The 12,131-nt window shown below is 45.2% G+C and overlaps 1 protein-coding gene across 1 annotated transcript in view; it reads left to right on the top strand.

The window, feature by feature from the left end:
• The window catches only part of SIK3 (SIK family kinase 3), a 47,289-nt gene that overhangs the window by 9,629 nt on the left and 25,529 nt on the right, over positions 1-12,131 (top strand). The window contains exons 2-5 of the mRNA XM_065417082.1: positions 651-775; positions 1,791-1,914; positions 11,355-11,473; positions 11,937-12,047. Of these exons, the coding sequence (XP_065273154.1) occupies positions 651-775; positions 1,791-1,914; positions 11,355-11,473; positions 11,937-12,047 (479 nt within the window). The remainder of the gene's footprint in view (positions 1-650; positions 776-1,790; positions 1,915-11,354; positions 11,474-11,936; positions 12,048-12,131) is intronic.

Raw genomic sequence — 12,131 nt, 5'->3', positions numbered from 1 at the left:
TAGCTTCAGCTTATCTTGGTTTCAACTGCTCTAGCTGTAACACCTGCTCTGATCATGAGAGTGAGATTTTTGAAACTGACAGCTGGAAGGATGGAGGCCAGAAACTGATGTAAAATCTTCATGTAGAGTCTTTTGAATGTAAATTGAAATCCTAATGCTAAGTCTAATTGCTAGAACATGTCTCTTCTGCAAGAGCAGATACGTGTATCTGATAAATGGAAGAAAAACACCTCTTGTAAGAACTGTGTATATAATAAGCGAGATGACTGTATTTGCAGATTCTTACACAGTCCTAATCGTGCTAAGTTCCTGGTATTTTTAAGGAGGTTAAGTAGATGGTGTGTATATTTTATGAGGCAAATAGATGCTATTGTCAGCTTTCTGCCTCTATTGTTAGTTTGTGCCCTATACCCCCTATTAGAAGCTGCAAATTTGCTGGTTGGGTTCAGCTTCACTTTAGTGCACAGATCATCTGCAGCTCTTTTTCCCTGTCTTGGGTCCAAGTGGCAATCAGCCATTGTGGGATTGCACATGACTTCACTGGACTGTATCTCTCAGCAGTTTGCTTACACAAACACCATCTGATGCTTACAGTAGTTGGAATGGGTCATGTACTCCTCGTTTAATCGATTCTCTCATTGTTCTTTCAGATTTTGGGTTCAGTAACATCTTCACACCTGGCCAGCTGCTTAAAACCTGGTGTGGGAGTCCCCCCTACGCGGCCCCCGAGCTCTTTGAAGGGAAGGAATATGATGGGCCGAAGGTTGACATTTGGGTATGCGGTGAACATATCTGTATTTTGCTTTGATCTCATATCCCTGCTCTTTACATGTGGCTTTGCTTCCAAAGCACTGAATTCACTTCTTGTAGGAAGGCCCCATTTGTGGGAATATTGTTGTTCAAAGAAATGTAACTTTTTATTCCAGCTATTAAATTGCATACTTCTTGTTATAAGGCACTGTACTTAATATTTTAGGAGTTGTCTAGAAATATATGTACATTTTGATTTGCTCTTAAAAGAGTTAGATTCCCTTAAGCAGAATAGCCAACTTCTCACTGGTACCTGGTTTGACCTGGTGTAGTTATTTGTAGCAAGTAAAGATCGTATCCCTCAGAACAGAGCATTTAAAGGGGCACAATGAAGGCAAAAGGCCCAAAAGAAGAATGCTAGCAGCTGCCTTCCCATCCCACATCAATTAGTAGTTGGAAACAGTCACCCTTACAGGCATGAGCTGTTTGGTAACAGCTCTGCCAAAGCAGGGCTATAGCAGCCTTACAGGCCTGGTTCGAAACTGGGCATGAGGTTTGTTGCCATGGGGTGGCTGTGCAGTTCCTGCCATCCCTCCGTTTTCCTGGCCGGATCGTCTGTGCGCTTTAAGAAGGGGCCCAGGAGGGTGGGCGAGAAGCACGGCATGAGTTAAGCTCTGCGTGTTCTATGTGGATGCACAGTTGCCACAGAGCCACAACTGAATTTAACAAACTGTGTAACTCTATTGAACCAAGTGGATTTACACTGGGGATGATAGTTACCCAGAGTCTCCCGTTGTGGTGATGAAGGGCTGGGATTTTAGGATTGTTGCAGCCTTTGTTTTTGAGGCCTAAGAGCAGGCCTGTCTCAGGCTTATCATTTGAACAGATGTCTTTGGGAGGTTGAGCTAGGATCAGTTTGGGGCTGCTAAACCATGACAATATCCTAATTGTGTTTGCATTCTTCCAAAAGCTACGCTGCCGAGCCTCTCATGTCCCCTTTGACGTTGCTAATGTGTGTCAAATCTTTGTTTTGAACACAGAGTCTTGGTGTGGTCCTGTATGTGCTGGTCTGTGGTGCTCTGCCCTTCGATGGGAGTACTCTGCAGAATCTGCGGGCAAGGGTGCTTAGTGGGAAATTTCGCATTCCATTTTTTATGTCCACAGGTAAGGCCAGATTTGTTTGCACTGAGGTTTCTAAAACTGTTCATTCGCAGGCACTATCCGAGGCTTCCTGCTCTGAGTGTCTTTGGAACAGTTGAGCTTCAATACCAGCTGGCTGAATTCATTTATTTTGTTTCTATCTTCAGATAAAGGACGTTTCTACCCATCAAGTAGCTGTATGGGTTGAGCACTAATATCTAACATGTAAGCTGTATTGATTTCTGAATTCCTGAGAACTTCTAAATCAATTTTCTTTTGGAAAATTTCAGCTCCCATATATCTAACCTTGCATATCATAGACTGCTGTCAATACATGACTAAAATATTAGTGAGGGCAGGTTTTTAGTAACTCTTGTAAGGTGAAAAGTCTGAAAACACACCAGGCCCTAGGAATCTGGAACCTTTTACCATTTCTCCCTAAGGCAGGAGAATTTTGCGGGCCCTCTGGTAAGTACTATTAATAATCCTGAATTTGTCTTCATTGTCTGTGAGAACTGCCTTGGGTACATGTCCACTTACTGGACATCGATACGTGGGCTGCTGGACTGGAGCGTGTTCGAGGCTCAACAGAAAGAAATTCTCCTGAAAGATTAGCTTGATTCCATTTAAAATAAAACCAAGTTCTCTCTGAAAATGGCTGTGTGTTGGATCTCCTTGTCTACAGCTCTGTGAGTAGACACACACCTGCTTTCCCGATGGCTAGTTACTGATCAGCTTGATTTTTTTCTATTCTCGTTCCTTTAGGGTAGGTTAGTAGTTAAACGTAGTATAGGGCTAGTCCAGAGCCACATTGCCATAAAGCTGAGCTGCATTGCATTCCTCGAAGAGCCTCACCTGTGAATGTGTAAAAGGGCTCCAGTCTTTCTCTGTGCTCAAACATTTAACCTTTAAAAGTCAGTTAGATCTAATTAAATATGTTGCTGACTTTATGTACATGCCAATATAGCTATTGGGAACCGGGAGATATCTGTAAATTGATCTCCACTTCCTTTGCCAAGCGGTGGGAGGCTGCAGGGATTTTTGAAAAATCCATTTCTTCACTAGGTAGATGGGACTGAAGTGCTGAGCAGGAGTTTGCGGATAGTGTTTTCTTTCCTTCTCCTCCTTCCCCCCCACCTTTCTCTCCACACATACACATTAGCTGTGTGAAACTACAGTATCCTGCTTGCAGCTAGGGACAGTGCTCTGTGCAGCCTTCTTCAAGGATTGCTGCTAGGGCAGCACATTCTTGTGCATAACTCCCATCTGTCTCAGGACTGGCCTCATCTGGTTCTCTTTCTCACTGCATTTCAGTGACCACTAGTGACCTGGTTCTCAAGAGCTGAAATATCCCTGGCATCGTGAAAGCTGGAGGAGTGTCGTGCGTCTGCTGGAATATGTCCAGAGCGGCTTGTTGTCTTAGCAAGTCTGCAAGATAGTGTCTAAGTGAGCCTTTCGCATACATCAGTCCTGTAAATGACACTTGTACAGTACACAGATGACTTAGACATGAGCTTTCATTATTAATAAGCAGTGCTTCCTTAATAAAGCTGTGGCGTTTAGTGTGTTAATTTAGGGTTGAATGTTCCTTCTCAAAGACGCCCTCAGGAGACTGGTTTGCAGATTACCACAGTTCTGTCTGCCGTAAATTCTTAATGTTAGTTGCTCTGAGTGCATTTTAAGTATTTTGTTTTTAATGCATGTCATCTTGAGGTCACTCCTGATCTTCCCACGGTACTAGACAGGACATAAAAATACTGAAGTGCTATGCTGTTTCCATCAGTGTTTTCACCTTGGCAGGGCATGCTAGTTCACATTCATGACTAATTATCTCAAATACACTGGTTGCTTTTCAAGTACCAGAGAAGTCATTTGGATACACATTGGGAGGAGACAAAGGGAAAGACATGCATACTTCCTGCACACCCTGAATCCTTCTCTTATCTGTATGCACAAAATACTTTGAAAACCAAGTGGGTGAGTTACTTCACCAGGCTCTAATCTTCGGGGAATCTGGGGTCCAAAGATGAGTTGAGAGGCCTTGTCCTACTCCTGTGTACATATTTGCTTATCTCACATCTTCCCTGTATAGTTTGACACCATTGGCAGTTGCTGCTTACACGGAAGCCAGGACTGCACAGTCAGAGTTGTGGAGGAGATTAGGGCAGATATGTTTGTGCTAAATTGTAGGCAGCTTGTACCATGCTTGTCTACAGTATACTCAGCTCTAATTTAATCTCTCTTTCACAAGTTGACCCCAGTTTTTAAGTTGACACTTAGCTGCGTGTGCACATGCGCATGCTTCCTTTCTTGTACCTTGTATTTTAGATTGGCTGATACTGAATTTTATTTCCACCAGAATCCCCAACTAATCGATAGCAGAAGTTTGGAACTAATGGTCAGATCCATGTTGCAGCTGGGAAACTCTCCCAAACTTTTGTATCACTCCCAAACCTTCCTATAACAAAGAAGGAGTAATCCCTTCTTGGCATGGTAGCTGTGCCACTGGGAGCCACGTTTTGCCCTCCTACACTGAGGATTTGTCTACACGGGGAAGCTATTTTTGAATAAACGAAGGTGTGAATTTAAAGCACGGTAGCTATTCTGCACCTGCTCCCATGTGGCCACCCTTACTCTGCACTGCCTGCCTTTGAGCAGGTTAGGTTAGTCCATTTAGGAACTGGATTAAGCTGACCCACACAAAGGCACTCTTAGTGTGGGATAAGAGTGTCTACACGGGGAGTTGGTGTGGAATAAGCTCCCTGTGTGGACACTTATTCACACCCTGGTTTATTGCACAGCAGCCTCCCTGTCTAGACAAGCTCTTGAGTGATAACTTCATGGCGCTGCTCATCACAACTACGGGGCCAGAATCTGGCCCCTAATGTGGAGAGAGACTTCAAAATAACACTAAATGAACCCCCTCATAGACACATACCTCCAGAGAAGCAGGTAAAGCGAGTCACCTTACCTTGGACATTAATCCTGTAGTTCTGAGCTGTGTTATGGGCATTGAGAGACGAACATCCATTCAGCCCTATCTGTGAACAAGAGAGAGCTGACAAATTGGCTGGAAATGAAGCAGGCTTACCCTTTCAGAAGGCTGCAGCCTTAATCACAGTTAGTTAAATCTCAGGCAGTTCTTGGGCCACCTGGGTTTAGTGTAAGGGGCAGGGAAAGGGAATGCTAGACTCTCACAGCTAGCCAGAACGGGGGAGGAAATTCTTAAAAAACCCACTAATTGTTCTCCGTTTAGTTCCACTAGAATGCGCTAGACACTGCAGAGGTCAGGACAGTCGCCTTAGGGGCATAAGAGCAGCATAGAAAACTGTTTGACTTAAGTAGTGCAAAGAAGGAGGGGATGTAAAGTGAAGTGTTCAGCATCTCCTGTAACTTACATGTGCCTTAGCTAATGCTCGGGTGCTGGTGAGGCTTTAGTGTCCTTGTGCGACCACACTGAAATGCTGCTGTAGGGAGTACAACTGAGGAGGAGAAGCATGTTGCTTCTTCTAGTCTGTTGCTTCATGATTCTTTGCCATTGTAGCATAGGTGGATAGATAACTTCGCTGTGGTCCTGGCTCTTCAGAAGATGATGATGATGCAATTCCCTAGCCTCTCTCATTCGGGAACATGGGGGAAGGTTTTATACAGGTCACTAGCTTTACATAACTGCTTCAGTTTCCAGGAAAGCAGCATCCATTTTTACATGTGTGCTGTGGGAAGGCATGTTACCAAAGCCCCTTCACGTCAATCCAAATGTTTCACTTAGCTTTAGACTTTTTGGAGTTTATTGAAACCAACGTTAGTTATAAGCGGCTCTCAGGCTAAGCGCTCTTTCATAGCCACTTGTGCTAGGCAGTTCCCATCAACAGATCTGCCTAAAAAGGGGGCTGGACTGGGGGATTAGGGCATGTGGTTTCAGATTGCTTTGCTCTCCAGGAGGAAAAGTAGAATTTAATGTCTGCGTTTTGGTTGGGCTGATTTTAGCAACGCAATGATGTTGTCTATCACTTCTGGAGACCTGGGTCCAAACCCTGACTTAGATTCCAATTGAGGGAGGTTTGCTGATCTCATCCGAGTTCCCCATTTTTCCAAAACATCTCATTGCGAGGCATAATTCACAGTGACTGCGTGTAAGAGGGTTAAGCCTGGAATAGCAGCGGGTGCTGCAAATCCAGACTCAGGAGCACTGTCAGAATTTAGGAGAGACGCTCAGGAACAGCAGACCAGCTGCAGGTCAGGGCTGGGAGAGGTGGAAGGTGCACCGGAGGGACAGCCTGGGCTGGACTGCAGGTCTGTGTGTGGGTAGGAATAAGCCCAGCAGGGGCTGCTTTAGTGCAGGAGCAAAATGGATTGGCAGAGTTGTGGAGGGGGAAGCTTTCCCAGTTCCTGCCGGCACTGTGCCTGTCTCAGACCAGCCTTCTTGATATACTTGTGTGCGCACACAAACCATCTGATTGCGAAGGCACAGCATGGTACTGTACTCAGCCTCTAAGAGCAGATCACCCACCTTGTAGTTGCAACATTAAAGGGCATGTGTTTAACTAAAGGAAAATTAATTTTCAGTGAATAATTGCGCTGCCAGAGAGAATAGAGATCTCCAGTGGACAGTATGGCTGAATCATTCTTGATTAGACTTCATTGTGACTTAACTACAAGCAACACAACATAAACATTTTATCACTGGGGCTGCAAGTAGCATCATTTGTAATGTGTTTGGCGAATGCAGCATGCACGGCTACTGCTAAAGCTGCATGCTAAAACTGCTAAGGCCTGGCTTGACAAAGCCCTGGCTGGGATGATTTAGCTGGGGTTGGCCCTGCTTTGAGCAGGGGGTTGGACTAGATACCTCCTGAGGTCCCTTCCAACCCTGATATTCTATGATTCTATGTGTGGAGACACCACTCAGCCCTGAGTTCAGGTAATCAAGAACAGAGCTGTGTGTTAGAGACAGAAACAGAAGCCAGCCAAAAGGCCCATCTTCGATGTGCTGGGCCTAGTTCAATTCCTTTCAGGGCTTCAGGCTAGATGATGAGGGGGATTAATTGGCACAGCATTTAATATCTATCTCCTAATATATTGTGATCTCTCTCCCAAGCCAGTTTTGCAAAGTGGTGTGGCTTGCAACTTTCCAATGTCAAGATAGCAGCTGTCAGATCCAAAGTAATTGTGGCAGAGTACAGGAGCACAGCAACCCCTTTGGGAAGTCAGAGTCCCTGGGTTAATCCAACAGCCACAGATGATTATGGTACCTTCCTTTGTTTAGGTTGGTTTCCTAAAGAAGTTTTCTGCTAGGCTCTTAAGCCATAATACACTGGAGTTGTGCTCTGAAGAGCCTGTGGCTGGAGGCAGGGAAGCCGTTGATCTTAGCTCTATGTGAATGGCTTTCTCATTAATTCTCTTAAACAAAAGACCCTTCTCCCTGTTCTGGTGCAATATCTCTGCAGGATGATCTCTGTGTCCCATACAGTTTAGCTTGCCTACTAAATCTGAGGCTTCCCAGCCTGAAGCTTTGAGTTTCCAGAGCTTAACTGCCACCAAACCAAAGATAAGCCAGTGAATTCTAAATGTCACTGCCGTTTATATCCCCCACCCCACCCCACCCCACACACGCTCTTGATTCCTTGGCATGTACTAATCAATGACTTCTTCAGTTATTCCTTGTGGCCCACTTACATGGTATGTCACAAAAACAAGGGAAGGCAGAGAAATTAGTCTAATCCAGGAATGATGCATAGGACATCACTGCCAAGGCAAGATGCCATGGAGAGCTAGTCAGTCAAGGGACCTCTGTAGGGAGGGTTCACCAAAGATGTGGATTTGGGAAAGAAACCTGGCTCTTGCATAGGGAGTGGCATAAAAGAAAGTGCAAAGCCACTTTTATGTCAGATGCAGGAGCATCTGATGGTCTGAGATCTTTGCAGTGCACAACTGGGCGAGGAAGGGACAGAGTGGCACCCTTCACTATATGTCCTTGCTCTGGTTGATTTAAGTTAGAGCCTTAATGTTGTTTCAGTGTTTTTGTTTCATGAAAAATAAACCCCTTTGCCAGAAGCAGATGTTCTAGAGATTTAATAGAGGCTTTATTTCCTCTTCCTTCTGGGCTTTCTCCAGACTGAGGCCGTCTTTGAAGTCTTAGCTCATGAGTGACACATTGCAGAAAGGGGGAGGGCGGGAATGCCTGGAGGGGTGGGCTGAGCCATTTGAAAAGGCATGTTGAGCAGCTCCAGGAGTAGGAGAACAGAAGTAGCTGAAGAGCTGTGTGTAGCTAGGATTGCTTTACAGGTGCTTAAACCGCCCTGGTTTCTCACTCTCCAGCAGATCCCTTCTGAGCCTCCTGTTAACAAGGGCCTTGTGCTTTTGCTAAGCACTGTGCAACTTCATGTGACCATGAAGAATTCATGGCATTCTCTGCCCTCAGCCTGCAACACTTGAAGCGACAGTTCAGCCACACCAGCTGTCTCCTATTAGTTTGACAATGAAGGGTTTAAAGAGTTAATTTCACCCTCTGCCTCTCCTCGGTGCCTTGCTTTAGGAGTCCTAGGAGTTCTCCTTGGAACAGTCCCATGATGGCTGTATTTGCAAGGTCTTGTAATGCGGATGGCAGTGGTGACTGCGCTTCCCTTGGCTGCTCTTCAGTTTCATTCATTTCGTGTCTGTGGAATGCCCGTTTGTGTCTCTATTAAACTCCAACAAAGCCCCATTCAGATACAAATTCTCTTTAAACCCACTAAAGCTGTAAAAAGTGTATCATGGGAACAGGACTTGCAAGACTAGATCAGACAAGCGGTCCATCCCTTCTAGCATCCTGTATCGAACAGTGACTAGCACCAGCTGATTTTAAAGATGGTGCAAGAAACTCCCAAGGGGGCAGTTATGGAATAACTTGCCCACAGAGGCAGCTTTTTCCTAACCTTCATTACACAGTGGCTCAGGCCCTAAGGAATGAGGGTTTATTTCCCTTTAAAAAAATGTTCTCTCTTATCCCAGGTGTTCCCATTGTCCTTATAAATGCCTAATCCTTTATTGTAAATCATCCCAAGCTCCTCAGCTTTGATACCTTGAGGCAGAGAATTCCACAGGTTAATTATGGATTCTGTAAAACATTATTTTATCAGTTTTAAATTGCTTGTTTTTCATCTTCATTGAATGTCCTCTTGCACTTGTATGTTGTCCAAATGCAGAAGTAAGGCTCCTCCTGTCCCCCTCCATTGTGCTCACAAGCTGTAGAAGCTCTGTGTGCCTTAGGGATTCTTAGAACAATGGTAATATATCAGTAATTCCTAGCATTTCAATAGCAGTCTTCCTCACAAAGTGCTTTACAAAGGAGGGGATGTCCTCTCCATTTTACACATGAGGAGACAAGCCCAGACAGCTGTGGTGACTTGCCTAGGCAGAGTCAGTAGCAGACTTGGAAACAGACCCCTAGGCAAACTGGTTTGGGGTACCATGTGACAACTGGCATGCATCAGCCACATGAAAACCCACCTTATCTCCTGATGTGCTGATCACTCCTTGCCCTGTACGTGCCCTGTGATGTGCAGTCACTTGGCTTAGCTGTAAACTGCTATGCTTCCATCCTGAGTCCTTGAGACTTCAGTGAAAGAAATTGAATACTTCCACTGAGGCAGAAATGTTGTACTAAAATGTGTAGAGCCTCTAAAGCACTCCTAGATCTGTCCAACCTCTGGGACAGCCACAATGCTCCTCACTTAGAGATGAGACACAGTAAGACCACGCCCTTCCACCCCCGGATTCATTCATAACTTCATACTTCTGCTGTCGAAGGGCTGGTGCCTTGCATTCGCCACTGAAAATGATCCCTGTGTATCTTCTTTCACCGAAATACGCTGAGGTTTTTCTTGCCCTGAAGGCTCAGTTGGCATAGTGTGCGAGCTAGATAAGTGGTGTGAGCGGTAGCTGCTGCAGTTGGCAGTGGCTGCACAAGGGGGATTCAGTGTGGTGTTTGGGCATTTTTAATGGCTGAGATAAGAGAGATTCAGTATTTGAAAACTAAGCAGCTTATGGCTAGGCCTGATGTGAAAGGAACAACTTGTGTTTTATTCCTTTACATCTAAATTGCCGCTTAATTTATTGAACCAGTTTGATAGTTTTTTTTAAAACATCTGCACTGTGAATTTGCATCTTAATTTTATACTGTGTTCGTTCTTTTTTTTTTTTTTTTTAAGAGATTCTTGTGTTGTAAATAGCAAAAATAATGTTCATGAAAATGTATAATTTGTTGTTAACTACAGACAAGCCTCCATCTTTATTGGGGGAGACTCCAGCTCATATTTTATAGCATGCTTTAATGGAAAATTTAATTTGAAAATAAGACACTTTCTCTGGCTTCAGGTTGAACTTGTCATCAGTTTACATGGTGTAAGCTTAGGTCAGGTGTGGTGGTGGTGCTTGTTATTGTAAGGAAGTTGGGGAAATGTGTTTTCCTGCATTAAGCCTGCATTTGGTAATCCTGCCTTGGCAGCCTGTTAGATGGTGATTGTGGTTTGCCCTTCAACCCTGAAATATGGGCCGTATTGCATTGCCAGAGTAAACAAGTAGGTGGAGAGTAGACGTGTGCCACCTACAGGCTGTAACGAACATCACAGGGTTGATTCTGATGGTTGCTTGTTGGATGAAAGAGTGAGTTCGTATTTCATTCAAAAACTGGACTTTGGTATTGGGTGGTTTATAGGGGGGAAGTATACTGAATTAAAGGTATATATGCAGTGGTGGTGTAGCCAGGTGGTCTCAGGATATTTGAGAGACAAGGTGGTGAGATAATTGGACCAATTGTTTGTTAGTGAGAGAGACAAGCTTTTGCGCTTACACAGAGCTCTTCAGGTCTAAAGATCTACAGACAGACAGATTTGGCCCCAAATATCAATGCTTTCAAAGGAAGCTTCTGCAAAACCGAAATCCAATGAAAATGTTACCACAGACTTCGAAAGTTGATTTTTTTGCTGTACTAACCCAGGGTCTGCACCAACATTGTCTTGCACATCACCATAAGGAAAAGAAAACCAATGCTCTTGAGTGGCAGAAGCCATTGATGACCCTTGGGAGTTGGGGGTCTTTCTGCCCTTGTGCCTTGCAAAACCTCTTGCAGTCACTAACTTCTGGTCAGCTGAGGGCTGTTGGTGCACAGTGCCGCATATGGGGTCCCTTTAACTATGCTGAGCTGGAGATCTTGTTTTAATTTTGCTTTGGGCAGAGCATGTGCCTAGTCCTTGTAGATGCTAAACTCAGACAACAAATGTCTGGAATTTAATCCCACACTTGTGTCCAAGACTGAATCAGGCCTGACACAAGGCATGTTTGTCAATGACCCTGTAGACGGAGTAGTGTGTTTGTCTGTCACTTTGAAAATCTACCCTTGTTCCCGACACAGTGTAAAGCTGTGTCCCTGGGGAGGTGTTGCCCTTTGCTGCTGAATTACTCATTTTCTTGTTGCTCTCTTGCAGAATGTGAGCACTTGATCCGCCACATGCTGGTGCTGGACCCAAGTAAGCGACTGTCAATGGACCAGATCTGCAAACACAAGTGGATGAAGCTTGGGGAAGCTGATGCAGAGTTTGACAGGGTGAGCAGGCAGAAAGGGTGTGGGGAGTCCAGTAGGCGGGCTTCCCAAGGGCAAGTATGCTGGTATTTCTTTCTCCCCGCTGGGCCATGCAGCTTACTCGCTGTCGTCCTTGTCTTCGTACCCTCTCCTCTCTTGGGCTCTAGATCGTTCATCATCTTACATCTTTCTCTTAGTCTTGGTAGCTCCAGGCCACTGGGATCCTGGTTCCAGTCACATTGGCTATGGGACATAGCTGGCCCCCAAGATCACATGCTAGTGTGAAGTGAGATGCTGTTTCTGCTCTTGCTTTGCCCAGGCAGGCCACTGTACCCTCAGTGTTTAGATACTGTGCCGAGCTGCAGCGTGGGTCGCGGGCGCTTCAGCTGTAGGCTTGTGGCACTGGTGGTTTATGGTGTGCTCCACCTAGTGAACATTTGCCGCCCTTGGGGTGCTGAGCACTGACCGTCTTTCTGTGCCCTTGCAGTTAATAGCAGAATGTCAGCACCTGAAGATTGAAAGGCAGATGGAACCACTGAATGAAGACGTGCTCTTAGCAATGGTAGAGATGGGGCTGGACAAAGAGCGCACGCTACAGGTAACTCCAACCAGCTTGCAAGTGCCTCTGTTACTGGGCTGTCGCCTGCAGCTGGTAAATGTCATGTTGGTGGCTGATCACACC

The sequence above is a fragment of the Emys orbicularis genome, chromosome 15 (assembly GCF_028017835.1).
Source record: "Emys orbicularis isolate rEmyOrb1 chromosome 15, rEmyOrb1.hap1, whole genome shotgun sequence".
NCBI lineage: Eukaryota > Metazoa > Chordata > Testudines > Emydidae > Emys > Emys orbicularis.
The sequence above is the reverse complement of the archived record's forward strand: the minus strand, read 5'-3'. Positions and strand labels throughout refer to the sequence as shown.